At 32.8% G+C, this 27,715-nt stretch overlaps 2 protein-coding genes across 4 annotated transcripts in view; one reads left to right on the plus strand and one right to left on the minus strand.

Moving 5' to 3' along the window:
* Positions 1 to 3,692: 3,692 nt before the first annotated feature.
* On the minus strand, positions 3,693 to 12,617 carry LOC143063102 (tRNA 2'-phosphotransferase 1-like). The gene is made up of 7 exons (XM_076235069.1): positions 12,252 to 12,617; positions 9,220 to 9,383; positions 8,358 to 8,456; positions 6,754 to 6,817; positions 4,986 to 5,042; positions 4,527 to 4,634; positions 3,693 to 3,861 (listed from the first exon to the last, which is right to left on the minus strand). Exons 1-7 carry the CDS (start codon positions 12,334 to 12,336, stop codon positions 3,842 to 3,844), a joined length of 597 nt encoding a protein of 198 aa, XP_076091184.1. The 5' UTR covers positions 12,337 to 12,617; the 3' UTR covers positions 3,693 to 3,841.
* Positions 7,740 to 27,715, plus strand: part of LOC143063101 (ras-specific guanine nucleotide-releasing factor RalGPS2-like) — a 54,856-nt gene continuing 34,880 nt past the window's right edge. Inside the window, exon 1 of one of the 3 annotated variants that reach the window (XM_076235062.1) lies at positions 7,740 to 7,874. In XM_076235062.1, coding sequence (XP_076091177.1) covers positions 7,779 to 7,874 — 96 coding nt within the window. In that variant the 5' untranslated portion in view covers positions 7,740 to 7,778. Of the gene's footprint in view, positions 7,875 to 12,646; positions 12,783 to 21,688; positions 21,737 to 27,715 lie in introns of those variants that run through there. The other 2 variants (XM_076235066.1, XM_076235063.1) reach the window with 2 other exon arrangements.

Raw genomic sequence — 27,715 nt, forward strand, 5'->3', positions numbered from 1 at the left:
CCAAGAAATAAAATTGATGTCTATATTTAATTCAAAATCCTTTTCAGAAGAATTTAAAGATAGATAAAGATAGCCGATAAATTGCATATGCTATATATTTCTATTCTTTCAGAATGGCCGACAGTAAATTATGTGCTGGTTGTCAGCGTCATAACAAAGACATAAAAGCCGAATCCTGGTGCAGTAACTGCATTGAACTTGTTTGTCAGTCATTCGCCAAAGATCATAAAAGATGTCACCGCCTCACAAGGTAGTACCAAATGAAGAAATACAACAACTCAGTTCCTCGCTTCTTAAATTGTTTAAAAACTGCGAGAATAACCCTGATCAAAAGATTGTACTATTCTGTTGTAAACATGACCAAGTGATCTGCGATTCATGTGTACCGGTATTCCATCAGAATTGTAAGCCTATCATTTCAATTGAAAAGACAGCTAGAGATGTGAAAGATGGCACAGCTATTTCTGACGTGGAGAGAAGATTGGACAATCTAAGTAAAGTAACAGACAACATACTGGGTAAAACTGAGATAACACTTGACGATTTGAAGAAAAAACGAACCAATATCAAGAAAAGAGTGACGGAAATTAAACAAAATTTTAAAGAGCTATCGCACATTTAGATAAATTAGAAGCAGATATACATAAGGCTAAAAGGACATTGATAACAAGTATAAATACTGTAATGACACGGTATCCCGAAACAAAAATAGCATCACATCTAGCTCTGGTTCCCTGTCTACATGGAAAAGAGATCTTAAATCACTAACGCAACACCAATCTGAAATCCATTTATTTCAGGCAGTAAAATTTTTTAGATGCGATAACCCATCAAAAGGAATTAAAGATCAGAAAAATTCAAGAAGCGACTGTTCCTATACTAATATATCATCCTTCAGAGTCAAAGTCGAACATGAAGAAATTAATCCAATACTTCGTTACAATAACAGTAGACACTGTCTCAGTACCAATGTATGTACTAGATATCGATCAACAAGGTCAGTTTCTTGTTAGAGAGAAAAGAAAATTGTCTTTTACACATTGCTTCAGGACCTCGACAATGAGTGCTGCTGAAGTAAGAATTACTAGGTGTTGTTTTATTCATGGTGATAGGATACTCCTTTGTCATAAATTAAAAAGAAAACTGCATGTATGCTTGTAAACTTGATGGATCCAAATCCAAAGTAGTTAATTTGGATTATAATGCAGAACGACTTAACTTGTATGACAACAACAATGCTTGAGTATCTTTAGGTAATAGAGGTATCCAGATCATCGACCTAACATCATTAAAGCCTGGTAGGATAATTAAAGTTAGAGGAGATTGTAGAGGTATCACTAGTGTAAAGGATAAGATCTGGGTAAATAACCAAGACAACACTCTTATCAGTATGGATATCAATGGTTAAATTGTCAATACAATACCAATTCAAACAACATTTGAACCTTATAATATATCTTGCAACAAAGACGGTGATGTCATCTATTGCACAGACTTCGTTAGTGATAAAGTCTTCGTCGTTACATCGGCTGGTAAAAAACGTGTGAAATACAATAGTCGTCATCTGGAAGGTGCTCGTGGTGTGGCGGTAGATGGCCGTGGTGATGTGTATATATCCGGGTTTATATCAAGCAACATACATAGATAATCTAATGGCGGACATGATATTGTCCTGACAGTAGACGATGGTCTCAATCAACCGACTGATTAATCTTACAATTGTGAAACGAACGAACTATAATATTAATTGTAAACTACGATGGTAAAGTGGTCAGTATTTATAAAATACAATGAACACCGACTGCAGACCGCTAACTGTTAAGTCGCGTCCTTATTTAAATTGACGATTAGCATTAGATAATACAATATACTTTTATGTATTTTAATGAAATGGTTGCTAATATATCATAATACAGAGTTTAAAAATGTTGCATGTTACTTTTATTTTCTGCTTTACTCTGGATTTGTTTTAATATTTTAAAATTTGACACAACACTTAACTTTACTTTTTAATTAACTAGGCCTAACAGTTTAGTTTAAGGAATACAACTTCAAGATCGTTATTGTCAGTAAGTAGTATTAGAACTTTTTTTTACAATATTTTACCTTTCCCAGTGTAAGTCAATAATGAGTAGAGATTAGGAGTACATAGGTAAAAAATATTTTTTCAGGTCTTTTCATTTAGAATTTTCGAAATTCGCGTACCTGATCCGAACACGCCAATGTTAGCTTTTCTCCATTATTTTGAGTCCGTCGTCCGTTATTTCCTAGAAACAAGTTATTCTCTCGAACCTGCTCACCAATTAGAAGGAAAAAAAACAGGAAGGCAAAAGGAAACTCAAGATACAAACCATATTGGAATGAGAATCGCAAAGTGCTTTGGGATAAAACCTGCAAACACGAAAAAATATGACTGAAAGGGAATGGATATGGTACGAAAAAGAAATGTGTACGAAAAAGAAATGTGTGCGAGAACAATTTCTTACATTGAGAAATACGTTCAATAAACTTTAAAGAAAAAAATACGAAGTTATCAAATACGCCAACACCAAGAGTTAGTTAATCTTTCAACAGAGAATACCACAAGAGATATTTGGAAGAACATTTGCAGATTAAGAAAAGATAATGACAGAGGTTCTTCAATACCAATGAAAGTATTAACATCAGAACGTAATGTTGGTAAAGATGTAAACAAAGTATATAATACATGGAAAGTATGAACATTTATTCAATGTTAGTGAGTGTAAGTACAACGAAGGCATTCTATGTATTGGCCAACAGGATCTAGAAAATGGTATAACAGATCAGTCAGGAAACGAATCAGAAATTTTGAATAGTGATATTATTATGATGATATCCCGACATTGTGTTATTGTACTATGGTGAATTTCCGTATTCTTGTCTTTAATTTTTGCTAATATGCTTGGTTTATGTGACATTTTGTGCTTCTTTGTTTGTTTTTATAGTGATTAAGATTATAACACAATGTTGACTGCTGTATCCCTATTTTGACATTTTTACCTATTATGTCTGTTCGTTTTGTTCACACATCGTTGTCAATATTATGAATTGGATGCGACTGTCACACAAGTAAGAGGTTTATCTAGCTCTAAAACCAGGTTCATAAGAACAAATCAGGAATATGACAGTTGTTATCCATTCGTTTGATGTGTTTGTGCTTTTGATTTTGCCATTAGATAAGACAATCTCCTTTTTGAATTTTCCTCGGAGTTCAATATTTTTGCGATTTTACTTTTTACGTACAATGACGTTAAGAAGAAAGCCTCTACTTTGGGCGGTGATTTTCCTTAGGCATCATTTAACTTCACGGAGGGTGTGGTTATTTGTCTGAGTCAAAATATTTCGACACTACCAATCAATTTGTTTTCTTCAAACTTTGACACTGTAATTAAGGTATGGAGAAATCTAGATTCAAAATATTTCTTTTGCCATCTGATTGACCATAAGATTTTTTTTTCATCAAACTGGGGATCAGAATGTTTTTTAGGGAAAAAATACCCCCCTCCCCCCTTATGAAGTTTTAAATTGAAGTTCCCTAATTTAACTTTGATTGTCCGTTTCCCTGACAAAGGTCGGTAGTTCCTACCGGCTTCTTCCACCAATAAAAACTGATCACCCGATATTGCCTATAGTGCTGGAAGTGGCGTTAAATACCAACAATTAATCAACCATTTGAACAAGAAATAAAATTTAATGAAAATCTAGCATATCACATATCAAATCACATATTTATTAATTATAAACTTAACACAAGGTATAAAAGGTTAAAATACAATTGTCGAAGGTTGAAGACTGATATATCTGCTATCTGCAGTTTGCTTTAGAACTCTATTGCCTCTCCTGAAAAGAATGAGTGATTATATCAAAATTGCGTTTATTTGATTCAGAACTTTATTTTATTACTATAACCATTACTTTCTATTTAATTCACATACAAAAGACGATAACAAAACTCAATAACTTGTCGTATAAGAAAAGTCAAAGGTTTCATCATTCCAACTTTGCAATTCTTAAATTGTATGAGATTGACTATGTATGTAACTCTGTAATCTTGAAATTTTGAAATTGTTATTCGAACTATCCACATTGTTTTTCCGTTATTTGTGGCTTCGTGGTGCATTTATGATCTGTACTTTCTTGTCTCCTTATCTTAGTCTAACAACTGTCAGGGAAAAATTAATAGAGCAATAGAACAAACATTTGAAATATAAAAAAGGAGGTTTTACCGTTTGCACGATAGCTTCAGACCACCAAAACCAGTCTATAAAATATATAACATCCTGTATTATTTCACATGAAATTAGTGCTAATCACACCAATATCACTATAAATGACAATACTTAGGGAATTACTATTGAAGATTGTAGGAGTAACATTAATATCAACACACATTTTTATGGCGCTCGGGTCTGGTATCTTTGATGAGTTGCTTAGGCAAAATACTGTTATTTTCAAATCAGTAAACAATGATAGATTGAGCTTTGGTACTGGCCATGATGACTTACTTGATTTGAGACCATAAGCTCTACTAAAATATTTTGTTGGAATACATCCATTTCTATCTCCAGGACTAAGAATTACTCCATTCTCAGACTTGTAAAATTTTATTCCATCTGAAACAACATTATATTAAATGGTAACACTTCAATTATTGTTATTGTTTTAATGGGTATAAGTTGATCAAATGAAATCATTCTTAAACTTTTAATTACATAACTAAAACATCAAAGACTATGAAAAATAAACACAGTGTAAATGATATTAAGAGTTTGTGCTATCCGGCATTTAGTGACTGGCTACCAATTGTATTCAGAAAGAATGACATCATGACACTGTCAAATAGTCAAAACATTCCAGACAGCGAATTTACTTTTTTTATTTTTATTTGAGAGCAAATCTAAGGTTGTACAAAATCATATCCAATACTTAAAGATATATTGTGAAACCAAATAAATCAAGCATACCTCTCAGAGCTTTTCCAATGTCTATTTCAATGGCCATGTCACACTTAGCAGGCATACCTAAAATGGACAAGCATTTTTTTTTTTAAATAATTCAAAGTAAGTAAAATGTATTCTCTACAACTACGAAAAATTTCTCTTACATTCCTTGACAAAGAATTTTCTTTCTTACATTTCTTGAATAAGACTAGAGGCTACAAGGAGCCTGTGTCGCAGTCACCCGATATTTTTATTTACAATTTATACAAACTCTTGCTTTAGTCTCAGAGATATAAGTCAAAAACTGCATTTTCCCCTTAAGTTCTATTTTTAGTCATGTCTGCCATATTGGTTGGCAGCCAGTGTCATCGGACACATTGTAATTTCTTTAAACTAGATACCCTAATGCTGATTGTGGCAAAGTTTGGTTAAATTTGTAGTTTCAGAGCAGAAGATTTTTGTAAGATTACAAAATTTACAAAAATGAGTTATAAACATTTACTATATATATAACGGACAATAACTCCTTATGGATCAATTGACCATTTTGGTCATGTTGACTTATGTGTAGATCTAAATTTGCTGAACATTATTGCTAGTTACCGTTTATCTATATCTATTATAATATTCAAGTTAATAACCTAAAACTGCAAAATTTCCTTAAAATTACCACTTCAGAGGTAGTAACCCAACAACAAGTTGTCCTATTTGTCTGAAAATGTCAGGACAGATAGAGCTTGGCCTGATAAACAATTTTACCCTCGTTAGATATGCTCTAAATGCTTTGGTTTCAGAGATATAAGCCAAAATCTACCCGTATGTTCTATTTTAGCCATGTCGGCCATCTTGGTCGACAGGCGGAGTCATTGGACACATTTTTAAAACTAAATACCCAAATAAAGAGTGTAATGACCAAGTTTGATTAAATTTAGCCCAGTAGTTTCAGAGGGGAAGATTTTTGTAAAAGTTAACGACGACGGACGACGGATGCCAAGTAATGTGAAAAGCCCACTTGGCCCTTTGGGTCATGTGAGCTAAAAATGAAGACGGAAAGGTGGTGTATTAGATTAATTCTTATGAAGATAAACATTAAATGTGCTCGCAAAATGATAATCTCATTCCAGTACGACTGATAATAACATATAGTATCCTGCATCTAACTTTTTACTTTTCTACATTTAATATACACTCACATTTGTGTGATTTTATTTTGTGGGCAGAAACATTAAAAAATATGCAGTTTCTCTTTCCATCGTCTTGGTGAGGCACTTGGTGCCGACAAACGATCCTTTCATGCGTTTTCTATGTTTCTCATTAAGTGAATTTAAAGTAAAAGAAAAGGCGGAAGATATCAAGAGGAAGGCAAGACAAACAAGTAATCAAACCACTACATAGAAAACAAAAGACTGAACAATAAGAATCCCACTTTAAAACGGGGGTTGATTCGAGTTGCTCCGGAAGGGTAAGCAGATCCGGAGCAACTAGCGACACCCGTCGTGTTACTGACAAGTTACTTCAGTGTTGACAGGCTAGTGATACAGTAGTATATATGACTTCTTATTCTTATTGGCCTATGAGGTCCCCTTGAGGGAATATAGATCACGTACTTAACATTGCGTATTCAATGTTCCTACATGGTTTTAATTGAGTTCGAAGTCTGCACGCATCCGAAATTACATCATTGAAGTAATTTATGTCTTCGCATGTCTTTATTTGGAAGTCACGAATCTTCCTTCCTTTTATAGAAACAATTATTCTTGTGAACATTTCTGTGTCGTTTTAAAATACATACCACTCATAGCACCATGTTCAGCGGGAGCAAAATGAATATGGTCTCTATTCATGCGACTTATACCCTGTAAAATAATTACAAACTTAATGCTGAAGGTAGATGTTATCAATATATAGATTTATTCTAACGAATTTTGAATTGTCCATTTCATATAAACTGATTTGTTACTGAAATTTTCACTTTATTTAGATATTCAAAATAACACATTCATCTCAAAGTGAAGGCGTCATAATATAATATATATATGTGGACTTATCAATCTTATTAAAATAAATTCTCATCACTTGCTCCTCGATTTTTTATATGTCGCCGTCTTATTAAAATAAGTTCTCATCACTTGGTCGCTGTGTGACATATAAAAAATCGAGGAGCAAGTGGTGAGAACTTATTTTAATAAGATTGTGGACTGATGTTCTGCCAATTTGATTGGAATGCATAACCGGTGTCCAAGCTTTAGTTCTAAGCTTGAAGCATGGACAAAATATCTATATTTCTTTCAATATAAAGGATGATTGTTTTGTGTCAACCGCCATACACACATACACTAAAAAAAGTGAATGAAACATGGGAGAGAGAAACAAACGAAAAACTTGAACAAAATTAATTTGACTTGAGAAGAAACTGTTCTTGTCCAAATCACAAGTATGTTCCACCGATCGATTATACCCTAGAGCTATATCGTGGGTTACATATTGGACCATTAATGATTTGGATACATATTTTATTTAAATCAGTAGAATAACAAAAATACATACAAAATAAGCAATAGAAATCAGTACTATGTATATAATATCGGTATAACACATGTGCATTTTTTGTTCACTGTTTAAAGTGCACCATGAATACATGTACCCAAAATAAACTCAACTGCATGTTTGTTTTCTTGATTATAAGTTGATATATAAAACTTATATCTGACACACGTAAAAACACTTTTACTTTATAAGTGTCATTTCCTGAAATTATTTACAAATGACAACAAATCAATAAGCAGGCGAAAGAATGAGGAGGACACACCCAGAGATATGAGGTCGTTATTCAATAAAATAACACAAAAGAAGAGTGCATCATGGGATGGCTTGCTGTCCCACACTCCTTCGGACAGTCCAGTTCATCTTCTAGTGAGTTAATTTACTATTTATTACATTAATTCTCAATATCTCAGTTAATGCATGTAAAGTTCACTTTAAGTAAAAAGTAGCTCATAGTCACCACATAGTATGACTAAATCATTGGTTTAAAGCAGTTTTTAAAAGAGGGGTTCCAATCCCAGGCATGATAAAGGGTCCCCATTCAAACGCATTGAGCGTAAAAAAGGGGCTTCCAACCCCAGGAACTTTTGCTCCCCTGTTGAGGCAGGTGTCACCGAGACTTTGAGATGAAGAATTGAAATATAAGCGCTAGCTAGCTGTTCTATTGATTTACATTTTTCCAAGCGCGCGATTGGTTTTAGTGTCATAAATTACTACATCATATCGTGATCTTTTACGTGACTGACAGACGCATCACTTGGCATGCCTTTATCAAATAATAAGATCAAAGGTGTTTATTTATGCAATGCATATTATAGTCGGTCAAATAATTATGAACTTTCAAATACTCACTCTTTGCCGAATACTGTCCATATTTTGTTGTCTTGTTCCATGAAGAACGACCCTTGCTTGACTAGAATGGGTAATTGGCTCTAACTCAGGATCAGAAAGCTGCGATAGAAAAAAATAATGAGATTTGGCATTTTTTTTTTTTCATTAAATTGGGATCGGTTCCAATGGAACCCTGTGTCACTGCTTAGTAATTGCCTTCGCACGGTTAGATGCTATCACTTGGTCATACATTCAGAAGCTACTCTTCAATTTTTATAAAATTCCATGACGGTTTTACACAAAATTATTGTATGATGTCTTAAATAAACTTTAATATTAGACTGAATTCAAATGTTTAAAGGCAAAACACTAAGTCTATTTATTAGACATACGGAAAAATTAAAACAAAAACAGTTTTAAAATTTTCAGGGGCGGATCCAACTATTTTTTAAAAGGAGGTTCCAACCATGTGTCCCTATTCAAAAGTATTGTTTGTCTCAAAAAGGGGGTTCCAACTCCCGAAACCCCCTCCCCCTGAATCCACCTGACTGATTTTGCTCTTGGTACGGTCATGAGAAAGCTTATGTCCAAGTTTTATGGAATTATAAAACCATTCTCTTTCTTTCACTTAACATGAACATGCCACATTTTCAATAGTGTCTTAAAATTGTGATCAAAGAAAACTGTATCGCTGAATAAAATATTTTTTTGTGTTTATGTCCAAATAACGTATATATATATTCCACTGTGCACTTCTGCTTTTATTAAATTTTAACTTAGAATTACCAGACACAATTGAAGGCATATATAATTATATAGTATTGTAAAATTCTGTCTAAATCTAAAAAAAAAAAACATGTTTTCCAATTTTGTAAAAGCTTGCCCGAATACTATGTCCTTGTGTTGCTTTGACTTGGAGTTGTCCTCCGTTTCTTCGTTTGGCAAACCTCCCTTTATTATCCCTATCTACTAGTCTTTCTATGTCGTCCTCGTCAAAACTATTGAAGAATGAGAGTTCAAGTATGTCATCAACATTTGCATACCCTTCTGCAATGAAATAAATTAAAAGAAAAATACCCAAACAGAACCATGCAGGTCCGATAATCCCATATGTACATGCAAATGATGAACGGAGTATGTGCAATTGACAATTAATTGGAATATTTCAAAAGCACAATGCGCGTTATCACCTTGTATGTAAAAATTCAATGTTGATTGATCTTCAAAACTTCTTATTGGATCTATCGCTGATCTTTCATATACCCGGTACATTTCTTTGCACCTGTCCTATTAAAGTCAGGCCTGGTGTTAATGTGTTTTTTTATATTGACTGATTAGACCGTTGATTTTCTTGTTTGAATGGTTTTGCATATCCTGTTATTTGACCTTTAATAGTTTACTTCTACAAATTGCGACTTGGATGGAGAGTTGTCTCATTGGCACTCATACCTCTTATTCAATTGTTAAGATATATTATTTATTCAAATGTTCTCTTATATCCTTGAGGCATCGTCCCCTGGTATCAACTGCATTCAAGTTACCTATGATGCTTCCTTGTTTGCTTTTGATACAGGTAGGAAAGAGACATTTACACACATTTTACATGCCTATGGCCCATAAGGTATCGTCCCCTGGTGTCAGCTGCCTTTAGGAAACCATAATGCTTTCCTATTTGCTGCTGACACAGGATGAGTCATGGACATGTTTAATTTCTACTTTCTTTTTGGCTAATTATTATATATTTGATTGATCCAACTTTTTGTGTACTATACATATGTGGATATCTATTTTTCTTTTTTTTTCTTTTTGGGCTGCTTGTTTGTTATCTATATCAACCACACTTGTAATAAAATGCATTAGTATTAAAAAAAACCCAACATACTATAGATTCTTTATCTACGTATTCTGTAAGAACTTAAATAGTTCTCGTTTAACTTTTTTTTTTTTTTTTATCTCATTGTTTGTATTGTATTATGAAAAAATTATTGATGTTGTAATGTTTATGCCCTTTGGGGCCCATAATTGGAAATAAAAATATCTTATCTTATCTTATCTTATATCTATCTACGGTGGAAGTACGCGGAGACTAGAATAAAAAAAATATGTATATGCTGAATATAATACATATCTATATATGTTTTTTTAATTGTCTCACATCTGTGTTTATGGGATGTGTTTGGTATTTCCAATCATGGTGTGTCGCCATTCTCTCAGTTTCAGCACAATATTTTTTCTAAATACACGATGTCATAAACAAGGTTGCCAATATATTCCGCGAGAGGTTTCTGACTTGAATATACAGACTTAATTTCTTGTTCAAATGCCGGTATGGTAAATAACCCATTCCTCTATTGGTAAACAGGGGTATTTATTTTTAAGAGTAAAACAAAATAAAATTGAGAATGGAAATGGGGAATGTGCCAAAGAGACAACAACCCGACCATAGAGCAGACAACAGCAGAAGGTGGTTCAGTGATAATGAACGCTATACTATAAACTCCAAATTGTACACAAGAAACTAAAAGTTAAAATAATACAAGACTAACAAAGGCCAGAGGCTCCTGACTTGGGATAGGCGCAAAAATGCGGCGGGGTTAAACATTTTTGTGAGATCTCAACCCTCCTCCTATACTTCTAGCCAATGCAGAAAAGTAAACGCATAACAATACGCACATTAAAAATTAGTTCAAGAGAAGTCCGGCGAGTCTGATGTCAGAAGATGTAACCAAAGAAAATAAACAAAAGCATCTTTTCTTTCAAGTATAGATTGACATCACTTGAATTCGAAATAAGCTACATATACAAATTTTGTTGTTGTTCATACTCATATCACCAGTAACGGTATCTTAAAGCCAAGGGAACAAAATCACAAATTTCAAGGTATATATACTAATAAAATTCAATGTCTATGTATATATTTGTTGGTTTGTGATGGAAAACTCTCCAACTAGTGCCAACCCTCACCTCACTCTTGTTCTTCATTTCCCTATTCCTACGTGGCTGTGAATTAATGATCCGCACAGACAAGTGCTGGATGTAAATTCTTGTAATATTTTTTGCATTGTATGTGTAAAATAAACTGAGTATTTATTTAACAGGTATTGTAATCTCTTCATACTTTCTGTAGTCTCAAAGAGAAGTTGAAATACTAAAGGTTTTCGCCGCACCCGAAAAAAATCGATGATCGATCTACTTCGCTACAAGAGTTGACTCAGTAGGATGTAGATTTATGGACATCCTTACGATCTTGGTCTTGCTTATCTTTTAGATTTATTGTAAATTTCAGTAATCTTGCCCTGAAAATAAATGACTCGACCGTTTGCCAAAGAACGTTTTGCAATCAATATCTACCAATTGCAACTCTTAGCAAATTTGATCACGTCAAAGAAATCGTTTGATACTCATGAAGCTTTTATTTAGAGGCAGATTGATGGGAGGGGTGGACGACTCGAGGTCCGGGTCCCCTTATGAAGTTACTTCATGGTAAGGTTACTGCATATACTGCTTTTCACAAATCCCACTCAGTATGTCAGAACGGTGTCTTACCGGTGGCAACCGACTTTTTTTCTTCCGAAATCCAGGATTCGTATTCTTTGCATGTATCTGTTTTGAAAACAACATTTTGCCTTATTAAGGTACAAACTTCTCAGTGTTAAGAAGCTTAACTTATGTAAAAGGTGAAAAAAAACCTCGAAAAAACGCCCTTAAACCAGCCCCTTTTGACCGGAGAGAATATATTTTGCATCAGCTGACAGATCTAAGTTAACAAAAACCATATTCAAGATGGTAGGTTTTACTATAAATAAGAAAAAACCACTCGAAAGAATAAAATAAAGCTACCTGGTAAATGGCAAATGCTGGACTAAGGGAGATAATCAAACGTTGCTTTCATCAAATAAAATGACAATAACTCACCTTTCGTGAGGTGCAACCCTCTGGTCATAGCATCATGTCTTAACAATTTGACAAGAGCTTTAGATAACTGCACATTACAAGCCATACCGTAAGATCTAATCACATTGTGTTTGTGAATGTTCTCTACTCTAGACTATTTTACTTTCGTTTTTCCAAATAATTTCTATCTGTTACCTATAGTCTATCACTAAAATCGAATGATTAAAATATCCCAAAGACTAAATTTTCCAAACTTGTTATTAACACGAAAAGACACCGAAATTGTGCAGATAAATGCACTTCGAAACGGTTTCGGTAGTGTTCTTTTGGTAGTTTACGGAAAATGACACTTCAGACAAAACGAAAATGAAAGTACATTTTTAAAAACTGAAAACGAGTCTCTAAATATTTTACTCATCTTTCGATGACGTCACACTTTGTTGACACATTCGCCATTTTCGCAAAACTAGACTAGACTAGCATCACGGATTTTCTTAGAATAATATAGGTTTTAGGCAGATTTTTTCTTTCTGACATAATCAATATCATACAGTAAGTAGTAAGAATAATTTAATCTGCTCTACTCTAGAACATTCACGCACATCATCATGTTTATCACCATGCCTCTGCCCTGGCTCTGCAACTGAAGTCTGAGACTGAAGCTGCAATAATATGCAATTACTTTTTACTGGAACAGCACCCGATTCTTTAATTATCCTGTGTAGATGAATTGCAGATCCATCTCATGTACAACATATTTATTAAGTTTAGTAGCCTCTGGTTCTGGTCAAAATAATGATTTTTTTCTTTTATAATAAAATAATGATGAATTTGAGTTAGAGTTGTTCCCCTTTGACCTCCTTTTTGCCATTTTTGGAGTGACACCATGCATATGTATTTTCATTTTTGACTAGCAAAATAAGAAGGATTCATGTCAGCTCATAGGCAATCAACTTGTGCCTTATCTTTATGGCAAGAAAGCCATTAAAGGGATGGTCATGTCCTCTGATATGAAAATATTGGTTGTGTACATGCATACCTGCCAACTTTCACGATTTAGGCGTGTACCACATGATTTTGACCCTTTGTCAGGATTGCACGATCGTTCGTGATCATGAAAAAACATCTAAAACACGATATTGTGAAAATCTACACAAAAAATTTGATTGTTCCTGATTTTGAACTGTGTCCAAGGGCAGACAAATCAGTTCAACCAATCTGTAATCTGTATAATAAATTCTGCCAGTCAAGGCACACCTCCAATTATAGCTGGAGTGACATCCACCACCACGAATATATATATAATTATCACACAAATAATGGTTCCATCCACCGGAATATTATATACACAAATGTCAATTTATACTATATGCAATAGGCAAATTTAAAATCTAAAATTATCTAAATAAGGGACGACATCAAAAGATCGATGTAGGATAAAAAACTTAAATCAAATAGTTTGGGGGTGGGGGGTCAACATTGCTTAAAGTTTTGTTAATCTAAAATCGATTTTACATATATCCCTATTGGTCAATCAATTTTTCCCAAATTAAGTTAAGAGGGGGGGTGTGAGGGTCAGTGAAAAAACTATGTGAATTAAGTTTTTTTATCCTTCATTGAACTTTTGATGTCGTCCCTAAGAAGTGATAATTTGGACTGTCTTATGCTGAGTCACTTACATAACACTTTAATTATATATAATTATATATAATTAACTAATATTCTTAAACTTTCCTCCTCTTTTTGAGTTGTTTGGTATCCAGACCAAGAAGTCTATATCTTGTATGTGGTAGGTGTAACAGTTTCCTACATTGAGGTTCAAGAATTTTTGATATTATCAAATATTTGATCACTGTTATTTTTGCAATAGTTGTAAGGATCGCAAATCAATCTGAATAGTTCAATGTTATTGACTCTGTTGCTCTCAGAGAAAATTCTACCAGCAGTTCTCACTATTTTTTCCAATATGGGTTTTCTTACAGCATCTAAAGTTACACAAGTAAGCAGGAAATGGGATAATGTTTCTTCTCCATTTTTGCATAATTGACATGCTGGGTCCACTGCATTAGAGTTATATTTGGCTCTTTGGGATTGTAGGATGTATACCCCTGTTGCAATTTTCACTCACGGTGGCAATATTTGTATTATTTTTTGGTCAGAAGTAGATATATATACTGATCAAGGATGACAATGACCAAGGCTGTATATTGGAGATAAATATTGTAGGCTATTGAAATGTTCTTTCTCATCCAAGATCTTTCTATGCCAGTATGTTTTAATTTTATTTACCATGCTTCTTTTCCATGTTTCTTATGTTGTTATTGTATCCAAAAATTCTACTTGGTCTGTTAGTTGATATTTAAAACAAATTTTCTTTGCATCTATGAACCAACTGTTGCTTTTGCACGATTTAATTTTCAATTGACGATTTGCTATTTTCCATTCAACAGTTGATTTGTCAGAACATATAGAATATTTCCAAGTAAAGTTATAATTTTAATATCAATTTCAGCATTTATGGGTAGTAATCCAGATAATAAATATATAGCCCGGTCTGCAGTTGATATTGGTAAAGATAATATTTGTTTTATCGTTTTCTTGTAGAAAGATTGTAGTATTTTCAAAGATTTGCAAAGATTGTAGTATTTTCAAAGATTTGCAATCAAATTCTGTGTTTCTGGTGATCAAATTAATGAGCCAATCAAAAACGTTTTCTCTCAAGTTTTTTCTAACATGCTAGATTTTGAACTTGTGTTCTATTCCTCTGTATGATAGTCAGAATTGTAAAATCGTGAACATGGCAGGTGATTTTTCATCTTCAAAGAGGTTCTTACATGTACACAGATTAATAATTACAGCATGGCTTATTTACACAATTCAATGATGCAGTACTACCATAAAGATAATAAATAGTACATTACACTTGCTGTAACATTTATGTATTAAATTTAATTACCAAATGATGTAAAGTACAATGTTCTATTTTTTTTTAACAACCCCCCCACATGAGTGGTATCCCTTAATTGAGGGGCTGTCCCTAAGACAAGGGGTCATTTTACTATAATAAACAGGCTATTATTTAAACTTGGAATTATTATTAATTATGGAATTTTTATTATTTCTTGTGCTTGAAATTTCTAGTAAATTCCATGCTTATTCTGTACTTCAATGGTCTGTGCTGCGCACAACACTTTCTTTTACAAAGAAGATAGTACATTTTCAAATAGAATGTACTGTGCTGCGCACATGCAACACTATCTGTACAAAATACATTATATGGAAAGTGTTATGAACCGCTCAAAACATTATTATACCAAATTATAAACATGGAATTTATTAAAAATTTCCAGCACAGAAAATTTAACAAATTCCATAATTAAAAATAATTCCAACTATAAATAATAGCCTGTTAATATCGTAAAAAAAGAATATAATTAAGACTTTTTAACTTAAAAATGGATAAATTCATCATAATTTTTATTGGGAACAACTTTTCTAAATAAGGGGTCCAATTATTTTGAAAAATAAAGAAGTTAAAGTCCAAGAACACTTCAAAATTCTTGTACATGTGTTGACCATATAATACCAGATAAATCATAAGATGTATAGTTTTTTGGGAAACGATTTCTTCAAATAGTATGAATATGTGCTCATTTGTACTTAAAAGTGGGTTTTAATGTCCTTACATTTAGGGTTACCCTAGGTGTTGTTCCCAACCTGATAAAGGTCCTTTGTGCATAATTTCAAATTGGAAAAGTCAACAATCATGTATTTTAATATCCTTACACATGAAAATAAATCCTGGGCTGATAGCTACATGTACATGTTCATCTTTTCTACTGATATAATAACTAGAATCATGCAAATAAACTTAATAAAAAGGCTTGAAAGCTCATCATACAAATATGACACTTTTTCTAGACCACAAAACAGCACATGCAAAAAACGTCGCAAAGAATTGTAACCTTTGAAATTATTGTCGCGCACTGAAACCCCCATGGGCACTTTCAAAAGTTGCAGGTACTTGGTGTACGGAATTCAAACATGTGATCTTTAATAGTTATCCCACAAGAACGTGTAGTGTCAGTGTAAGATCACCCCGATGGCCAGAGGCCAGAGGGTGATCTAACACTGACACACCAAGTCCGAGTGGGATAACTATTTTACATCCCAGCTGTTTTAGATTAGAAGAAAAACCATTTACAATTCATAAAATCTAGTTTAGAACGCCATATATGCATACAACCATTATAATATACTTTATATATTATTATATAATGTATACCCTTTATGACCCCCAAACACAATGAGTAGATATAAAACAATGTCAACTTGCCCCACTTGCCAATCGGCCCACACTACATGTATATCGCCACTTTATAAAAAAAATCCCCCAAGTCTTGTTTACCAACTCAACCCACTTTTGAAAAAGTGTAAAATCAAATTGAACAATCAGTCTGAGAACTCACTCTGAATAAAGGTCAGACAACTCGCCCCACTTATAAAACAATCTTGCTTCCTTTAAGTATGTTAAACTACTGTCAGTTCGTATCGAGTCGTCCTAGTGAAGTGGTATGTGTCATGGCTTGATATGCTAAAGGTCTTGAGTTCAAATCCCAGCATATACATGTACACTGGATTTTTTCTACGTGAATTTTGATAGAAAGTCTTTACTGTATAATTGATTATAAGTTTTATAGTGGATTTGAAATTCCCGCCAAAATGTTACAGAACAAAGGAAAGCATGCATAACAAAGAAACTCAAACTGGGGTGATCTGGTAGGGGTGATCCGGCTCAGATCAACCCTGTTAGAACAAAGGAGCTGGGATGTAATAATTAGAGATACATTGTATGTATACTTATAAAATTGAGAATTGGAATTTTTTGGTGAATGTGTCAAAGAGACAACAACCCGACCGGACCAGGGAGCAAAAATCAACTGAAGGCCACCATTAATTGGTCTTTAACACACAGAGAAAATCCTGCACAGAAGGCATGCTTCAGCTGGTCCTATAAAACTATCAGTATTTAATGCCCATTATGCCTGGTTTTGATGTGTTCTCAACTTTTTTTTTTTTTACCCTTTTTTTTACCCTTATCAGTATTAGGACTGACACAGCAATATTATTTCAAAGGCTGTTGTTCCATCGGTCATCAAGACCGCCGTTAGCAATCAAAATACTGGTCCAAGCCTTCTTTTTGGGGCGATGAGGACTGACAATTTTTCCTAAATCCAGCATATTATGGATGAATTTGTGAAATTTGACTCCCCAAAATAGCGACAAAGAGGAATAACTTGCTTAGCATTCGAAATATATGTTCAAAATGTATTATAACCTGTATGGAAGAGAATTCCTACATTCATCCATAGGACAGTCACATGTATACATTTGTATATGCATTTTTTCAAAGACTTGCAATTGTTCCTAACCGGTTTTCCGTGAAACCTGTTCAGAATTTTATTCTACATCATACATGTACAATGTATATACATGTATATCCAATATTTATTATGAATATTATATATTCTACATGTACCTCCAGGCCTTTCAAGCATTTGTCAAGTGTAGCCATCTATATTTAATTACACTACAGCTCGGTGGATTTTGCTTTGTCTGCCGGCCAACCATGGGAGTGGGCACAGGGTGGGCAAAATTTCTTCCTTGTCCACTCTGTCCACCCATAGGAGTGGGCATGCAATTTCTTTTGTTTTATCTGAAGACTTGCAAGTACAATCACTTGAAAAAAGCAGATTAGCATTTGCAATCAATATTTTTACAAAAAAAGAGATTAAAGCTAGAGTGGGCATGGGTGGACTGCCCGAGTGGGCATGGGTGGACTGCCCACAGTGGGCAGGTGGAAAAAGCAAAATCCACACCAGCTGTTGTGTAATTGTGTTTTTGTGGTGAAAGCAAAAGATACATCATTACATGTACATGTAGTGATCAATACTACAATGCGTTGTTTGCAGCTGCATCAACATTTAAGTTCTTTTTGTTGTTCAAGGTTTTTGTCGAGCCTTCGACTTTAGTCGAAAAAGCGAGACTAAGCGATCCTACATTCCGTCGTCGTCGGCGTCGTCGGCGGCGTCAACAAATATTCACTCTGTGGTTAAAGTTTTTGAAATTTTAATAACTTTCTTAAACTATACTGGATTTCTACCAAACTTTGACAGAAGCTTGTTTATGATCATAAGGTAGTATCCAAAAGTAAATTTTGTAAAAATAAAATTCCATTTTTTCCGTATTTTACTATAAATGGACTTAGTTTTTTCTGCGAGGAAACAAAACATTCACTCTGTAGTTAAAGTTTTTAGAATTTTAATAACTTTCTCAAACTATCCTGGGTTTGTACTAAACTTGCACAGAAGCTTGTTTATGATCATAAGATAATATCCAGAAGTAAATTTTGAAAAAATAAAATTCCATTTTTTCCATATTTTACTTATAAATGGACTTAGTTTTTTCTGCGGAGAAACATTACATTCACTCTGTGGTTAAAGTTTTTAGAACTTTCTTAAACTATCCTGGGTTTGTACCAAATTTGGACAGAAGCTTGTTTATGATCATAAGATAGTATCCAGAAGTAAATTTTGTAAATAAATAAATCCATTTTTTCCATATTTTACTTTTAAATGGACTTAGTTTTTCTCCAGGGAACCATTACATTCACTCTGTGGTTAAAGTTTTAAAAATTTTAATAACTTTCTTAAACTATCCTGGGTTTGTACCAAACTTGGACAGAAGCTTATTTATGATCATAATATTGTATCCAGAAGTAAAGTTTGTAAAAAGATTACTCAGTTTTTTCTGTAATTTACTTTTAAATGGACTTAGATTTTCTTGCAATCATAAAATAGTACATGTAACAAGAGGAATATTTTTATTGATTTTTTCCCTCATTGTTGTTGAGTCTGCAATTTACAGCAAAAATAGGCGAGACACTGGGTTCCGCGGAACCCTTACAAATTTTTATCATTCAGTAACTTTTGTCTTATTTTGATAAGCAATTTCACAAGAAAAAGATTGACCTTGCAAGCTGATAAAGAGATAACATTTCTTTGAAACCCTTTTACAAAAATGTTTTATGCACTTGTAAATAGTCTAAAAATGCCTCAGAGTGCACCATTTTCAATGAGAGGGAAAACAATTTAAGGGGAGGCCAGATTCCTGTTTTATTAAGTTACATTCTTTCAGTTATGTTTGTATCATAAGAATCAATTATGTACATGTACAAAAAAATGTAGCTACAGTAACGTAGACAAAAAATATTAAAAAAATTTGAGAAGTCCCACCCATAAAAAGTGTTCTGCCCTCCTCTGGCACCTTGCCCCAATTGCTAGATGGACTAATTATATATGTAATGTACTTACTAACGTATCAATGCATACAGTGCATTATGTTAAAACAAGATTGACTATTTTAAAAATGTACTAAATTAAAAAAAAAATTATTGTAAGTTGGCTAAGGTTTGTTTTTCAAATGTAATGTACTTGTAGTATGTATCTTATCTGCTTTAATTTATAAAATGTTGTACATTTCAAGCTGTGCTATTTGTTTTAATCATGGAAATATCTATCCTCAGAATCAGTTGTTAGTTAATTAAAGATATATTAGATAAATATTAAAATGTACTTTTGCTAAGGGAAATGCAGATTGAATTTGGTTTTTTAAGCAAGAACTAGATTACTGAATAATTTGCCTCAAGAAATCAAGTTGAATATTGGTTTTATTATGGTTTTGCCTTCTTTTAAAATTTAAAATTTGCACAATTGAACAATACCTAAATGTATTCCTTGGAAAAATGTCCATTTTGAACTGCTGGGTAAGAAAGATATATGAACACATTATAGCCATAATACAAATCAGTTGATGTGTACTTTTTGTCTCCCATGAAAAAGCTTTTGCTTGCAAACAATTTTTGTGGTTTCACTATAGATCATAAGATCAAATGATCGGGGGTTTTGTAGAGCTGTAGGCAACCTTACAACCTGAGGTTGGAAGTAACTTTAAAAATGTATAAAACTCCAAACTAGATCAGATTAGAACTGTATAGTTTGCTTGAAAGTAAATGAGCTGATGTCATATGAAGCAAATTTAGAATGGGACTTATGACATAATGAGACATATGAGGGTACCCTATTTGAGTCAATATTAATATTTTATACATTTTATTCTGGAATTAAGTAGGCTATATATAATATTCGTTATGACAATGTCCCATACTAGTAATAGATGCACTCAGTACTATTTTAAATAAAAATCAGTCCCCTTTAGCTTTCTTCTGTTTCTGCTGTTTATATTAGAAAGAAAAAAAATTGTGAAAATTTAATTAAAAATGTTAAACATTAGAAATAGAGAAATCAATAAAGTATCATTGTGATATTGCCTCACGCTGTTGCTGTCACTGGCTCTTTATTATCAAATAAATACTATTTCATCACCGTGGTTGACTGATTTAGGAAATGGATCTTATAATAAAGTTATATTCACAATTTGTCTGACAGACACATTGATTTAATGTTAATTAAGGTTAAATGCCTTCTAGCCCTTTTTTTCCCCTGTATTTCATTATTACGATTTCATTTTCATTGCACATGGGACATCAGATGAAAGATACTTGCTAGCTTTCTTCTCGCTTTATTGGACTTGTGCTTGCCAGTGTTTGTAATTAAAAACATCAGATATTGATCCAGTACAAAAAAGTAAACATTGAAAGTGTCTGTTTTTGTTTTGGATGTAACACTTCATAATGAAAAAGGTGTTGACTTCATAATCAAAAACATTTCTGCTATTTTAAGAACAATCATGCAGAGACTAAGGCTTGATTGTTTTTAGATGAGTTTAGATGTGGTACTAACAGCTATAAATGTGAAATTTATAAATTCTCTGATCTTTATTATCTGTAAGGTGGATGGTATGGATTAGTATCGTCTTTTCTAATTTATATTTGTTTAAAAGTGAATAATATTTTCATTGGTTCTTATTAATTCTTGCCAATAGCATTACTTCAAAAGAGGATTTAATTTTCTACCTGTTTATGAAAATATGAACTCTTGATGTATACATGTGTTGTGATAATTAAAAAGTAATAAGTGGAAAATTCTAGCTTGGAAACAAAGACTTAATAGAAATTTAGTGTCTGAATAATAACTGTCAGTCCACCATAGAAAGAAAAGATGTGACATTTTATATGATAACAGATGGTTATAGAACTGAGGCTGTATACAGATTGATTTTTGTGATGTTTTAGTCCAAAATTAAATGTCGAGGAATAATAAAGTGTAACTTTGTATAACCTGACAGTGTTCATGATTAGTTGGACATCAGATATTATACATTTTAGACCAAAGTAATGAGATTTGACATCTAAGATCTTTTTCATTTGTGACCAGACTGATGAGATGTGACATTTATAACTTGGCTTTGGGTAAATGAGAATGATGTTAAGATAGGACAAGGTTGTAATAAGAATGCCCCCATCTCTCAGACGGTCACGATCTCAGGTAGGTTTTGTTTGTTATAAAGATCATAAGCAATTAACTTTTATTAACATAAGCAATTAACCTTTATTAACCAATAAAATGCAGTATTGTCTAAATACACATGTACATGTACATGTAACTTTTATTTTTTTTTTCAAAATTTTCATCAGGCTTCATATTTTAAAAACTGTTTATATATATATGATCAGGATTAATAAAACAGTTTATATCTGAACAAATTTCTCAAACCTGCAATGGAGCTGAGGACAATAACTATGCAGAGTGTTGTTGGGGTGGCCAGTTAGAAATGGTATTTGGAAGGCCACATAAAAAGTACCCTCATTTTTAGATAGACTTGCACACGTATAAAAATTGCGGTTTTTATCCAATGCAATCATTGGTTTGAACATAGTTTTCAATTTAGACTCGTTTATATTTTTTCGTTTGGGCTTGTATCATATTTTCCCTCCGGTTTACATGATCCGTTCATCCTATATTGACTCTTAAAATTCAAGTCTATCTAAAAATGAGGGTACTTTTTATGTGGCCTTCCAAATACCGTTTCGATCCCTAACATCACTGAAGAGACATTTATTGCCGAAATCCGGATCTGGTGTACTAAAAAAATATTGACACCGTATGTTTGTGGCATAACATTGTGGCCACAAGTTAAAAAAAAATTTCTGTTTAGTATTAAGATTCGTTTTGTTACATCTTGTGATCAATTTTATCTGGCAATCGCCAATGGCAGTCAGCAGGGTTAAAGAACATCAGTTGTTCGACCTGTTAGTCAAATGTGTTTTGTTTAAATATACTTTTTCACTTATTTTGTCTTTTGGAAAATGTTGTTTGTGCTGTTTTTAGACCCTTCTACAACGAAATTTGTTTTACATGCACACATATAAAAATTGCGGTTTTTATCCAACGCAATCATAGGTTTGAACGTAGTTTTCAATTTAGACTCGTATATAGACTCATTTGTGATTTCACTCACATTCCGATTCAATCTGATTTTTACTGCATGCCAGACAGAAAAAAAACAACTGGTTTTGACAGTTTATTCAAATTGAAAACCCAAAATTTATGAAGTTTTCTCCCATTGTCATTTAGATGTTTATGCCTCGTTCACATGGACATTTAATTCAAATTGAATTCGAATCTATTGCTAATCGAATTTGATAATCTCGTTCACACACTCTTCTTTTTTTAATTTGAATTGATTCGAATTGGCTAATTCGAATTAGAAATACATTTTTGTTAATACGAATTGAACGTTGTTTGGACAGTAAAGGGAATTTGACGCGCATTGTAATTCGAATTAGAATTGACGTTAGGACGTAAAACGTTCTGAATGCAATTTTAAACTAATTCGAATTAGTTAATGCGAATCGAATTTCAATTACGTGTGAACTCAGCATGAGATGATGTTTGGTCCAGTTGAATATATTAAAAGTGTCTCTTAGGCCAATTAAAATTAATTGATAGATTTTCATCCTCGCCCGCCCCTCTGATATCTTCCCGCTCCGATTTTTTTTATTCTTGAAAAAAATTACGATTTCCGGATTTTGTTCATTTCCGTTACCGATAACCATTGATATTTCGTTTCGTGTAAAACTTCCTGGTTCAAATTTCAGTTTTCGTATTTCTTAGAGTATTCTAACTGAATGATTAAGTCGATATATTCTGCTGATCTATGATGACAACATCATTTACCGAAATTGAAGATTCATTACGAGAAGGGTGTGAAATATTCGAGTAACGAGTAATACGCTGTGTCCAAGAACGCAAATCGCTGTACACTATGTCACAAATGACACAAATGTTTGTGAGTAAAACACCTTGGATTTATTTTATTTATACAATGACTTTGTGTCAAGAAATTTGGACTGTGAAGGAAAAGCGTCAGAATCGTGGAACACATTTGACTGGAATAAAGAAATTGACACAAGCATGAACTTTTTAGATTAATGACCGTATATTGAGTTCAGAAAATAGTCAAACATACGCATTTTTAATTTAATAATTTTAATACAGCAAGCTCTTAGAAATAAATTAAGCCATGCCTTTCGTTTTTTGTATAAAAAAAAAACAGAAAACATCCTCTGTCCCAATACCCTAGATAGAGTCATTAAACGACTTTATGTTCTACATTGTAATTATATTTGCATCTTGCATATTAAGGACCAATCCTATTATTTCAACACTGTTTGAGTTTTCATTTTATTCTGTACTTATTGTACTCGTGTTGCATACCAATGTATTTGCTTTATTTTATTAGGACAACAAAACATAGCTTAGAAAGCAAAATACATTTGATGTAGGTAGTCCAACTGAAGAGAGCATTTCTTCACATTTCTGCTGTTTACTATAAAATAGGTTTCTAAAGCGGCAATTACATGTAGAACAGTGGTTGCCAATCAGAGATATATATTTATGAATTTGAAAAAGCGGCACCAGCATATGGAGTAAATGTGTTTCCATATTGATACGTTACTCTAGAGCTAGCTCAAAGTACGCTGATTTTGTTCAACGAGAAATACTGCTTTCTCAAAAGTTGCTAAGACAGGGCTATGAATCATCAAATTAAGGTCATCACTCAATTTTATGGTTGCCATCATAAGCTGATTGGCCATTATGACAAAAGTCTGTCAGAAATCAAATCATATCTCAGTGATATTCTTCCTCAGTCATAACAACCTTCCCTCATTATCGAACTGAACAAAAAAATAACATGACGGGTGCCGTATACAGTGCAAGAAATGCTTACCCTTCCGGAGCACCTGATTTCATTCCTGGTTTTTAGTGGAGTTTGTGTTGTTTCCTACTAATTATTTGTAACTGTTAATGTAAATGTCTTTTGGTTTTATGAGTCTTTTGTTACTCCTTGGTTTTGATTGTTATTGTCTTATAAACAATACCTAATGGATGTGTTTACATGATTTAAGCTTTTTATTACACTTGCATATATGATTGAATAACACGTGACAAGAAGGTTTCATATGAAATAAAATTTAAAAAAAAAAATCCTCCCACCCACCCCATTTTTTTCAAAAATTTGGATGAAAATCTACTAATTAATTTTAGTTGGCCTTATTTATCAATTTATTGTTATGATTATCAGATACATGATTCTGATCATGCAAATTTTTCATTACACTGGTCTAGCTAATTATTATGTATGTTCCACATATTTTTCTGTTTTTATGACCTTGACAAACTCTGTTACATTAACATTTCATCAATGTACATAATTTTTTTGTTTGAGTGTAATACATTTAATGTACATGTTTGTTAACGTTGTCAATGTACATAATTTTTTTGTTTGAGTGTAATACATTTAATGTACATGTTTGTTAACGTTGGGTGTTACCCTTAGACTAAATATTTTGAATGTTAGTCTTTTTATGTTCCACTCAAAGTTAGAGACTTACATTCAGTCAGCTGTTCATACCAGCCTTGAGAGCAAAGTGGGGGGAATACATTTCATATTTAGTTCATGTAACATCAATGAGTAAGACTATAATTTTGTGAAAACATATGTTATCTAATATATCTATGTAATATTTCCTGAACATCATAGAACTTCATCATTGGAAAGATAAGTATTACACTTGATTCAAGTACCTACTTATACCACATTCAAATCTAATAATTAATATATCTATTCTAATAAATGCACACAATATTACCAAGCGTTTTTTGTATTTTTACATACCTAGGAAGGTTATATTGGCACCTGTCAGAATGAAACAAAGTTTCACAAGCCATTGACTTCATGATGACCATACTCAGTCTCAGTGTTACTTGTATTAGATAAGGTTTCAGCTCTATCATCATCATAATCTATTCTTCTTAAAAAAACAATGATTTGAGATGATGATAAAAAAACATTACATTCTGAAACTTCAAATAATTGAAGAAATAATGTTTTTTTTTTATCTTCAACATCATTTTTATACGACCGCAAATTTTGAAAAAATTTTCGTCGTATATTGCTATCACGTTGGCGTCTGCGTCGTCGTCGTCGTCGTCGTCGTCGTCGTCGTCGTCGTCGTCGTCCGGCGTCCGAATACTTTTAGTTTTCGCACTCTAACTTTAATAAAAGTGAATGGAAATCTATGAAATTTTAAAACAAGGTTTATGACCACAAAAGGAAGGTTGGTATTGATTTTGGGAGTTTTGGTCCCAACATTTTAGGAATTAGGGGCCAAAAAGGGCCCAAATAAGCATTTTCTTGGTTTTCGCACTATAACTTTAGTTTAAGTTAATAGAAATCTATGAAATTTTGACACAAGGTTTATGACCACAAAAGAACGGTTGGGATTGATTTTGGGAGTTTTGGTCTCAACAGTTTAGGAATTAGGGGCCAAAAAAGGGCCCAAATAAGCATTATTCTTGGTTTTCGCACAATAACATTAGTTTAAGTAAATAGAAATCAATGAAATTTAAACACAATGTTAATGACTACAAAAGGAAGGTTGGTATTGATTTTGGGAGTTTAGGTCCCAACAGTTTAGGAATTAGGGGCCAAAAAGGGACCCAAATAAGCATTTTTCTTGGTTTTCGCACCATAACGTTAGTATAAGTAAATAGAAATCTATGAAATTTAAACACAAGGTTTATGACCATAAAAGAAAGGTTGGGTTTGATTTTGGGAGTTTTGGTCCCAACATAATAAGGGGCCCAAAGGGTCCAAAATTAAACTTTTGTTTGATTTCATCAAAATTGAATAATTGGGGTTCTTTGATATGCTGAATCTAACTGTCATGACTGTGTATGTAGATTCTTAACTTTTGGTCCCGTTTTCAAATTGGTCTACATTAAGGTCCAAAGGGTCCAAAATTAAACTTAGTTTGATTTTGACAAAAAATGAATCAGTTAGGTTCTTTGATATGCTGAATCTAAAAATGTACTTAGATTCTTGATTATTGGCCCAGTTTTCAAGTTGGTCCAAATCGGGGTCCAAAATTAAACTTTGTTTGATTTCATCAAAAATTGAATAAATGGGGTTCTTTGATATTCCAAATCTAACTGTGTATGTAGATTCTTCATTTTTGGTCCTGTTTTCAAATTGGTCTACACTAAAGTCCAAAGGGTCCAAAATTAAACTTAGTCTGATTTTAACAAAAATTGAAATCTTGAAGTTCTTTAATATGCTGAATCCAAAAATGTACTTAGATTTTTTATTATGGGCCCAGTTTTCAAGTTGGTCCAAATCAGGATCTAAAATTATTATATTAAGTATTGTGTAATAGCAAGTCTTTTCAATTGCACAGTATTGCGCAATGGCAAGAAATATCTAATTGCACAATATTGTGAAATATCAAATTTGTTTTTAATTAGAGTTATCTTTCTTTGTCCAGAATAGTAAGCAAGAAATATCTAATTGCAAAATATTGTGCAATAGCAAGATTTTTTTTTAATTGGAGTTATCTTTCTTTGTCCAGAATCAACTTAAATCTTTGTTATATACAATATACAATGTATATTCATTTTTTACTACCAACTGATAAATTAAAATAATCTTTACCATTCAGTGATAACAAGCAGTTTTTTTACATCTTAATATTTTATGATGTATTTAAATGAGTAGTTATTGTTGCAAACTCCATTAGAAATTTTAATTGAGATTAGTTTTGGAATAAGGGAAAGGGGGATGTGATTAAAAAAATTGGGTTCAATTTTTCTCATTTGAAATTTCATAAATAAAAAAGAAAATTTCTTCAAACATTTTTTGAGAGGATTAATATTCAACAGCATAGTGAATTGCTCTAAGAGAAACAAAAATTTTAAGTTCATTAGAACACATTCATTCTGTGTCAGAAACCTATGCTGTGTCAACTATTTAATCACAATCCAAATTTAGAGCTGAATCCAGCTTGAATGTTGTGTCCATACTTGCCCTAACCGTTCAGGGTTCAACCTCTGCGGTCGTATAAAGCTACGCCCTGCGGAGCATCTGGTTTATTATAAAACTGCATTTTTGGTTCAGTCCTTAGT

The sequence above is a fragment of the Mytilus galloprovincialis genome, chromosome 2 (genome assembly GCF_965363235.1).
Source record: "Mytilus galloprovincialis chromosome 2, xbMytGall1.hap1.1, whole genome shotgun sequence".
Classification (NCBI taxonomy): Eukaryota; Metazoa; Mollusca; class Bivalvia; order Mytilida; family Mytilidae; genus Mytilus; species Mytilus galloprovincialis.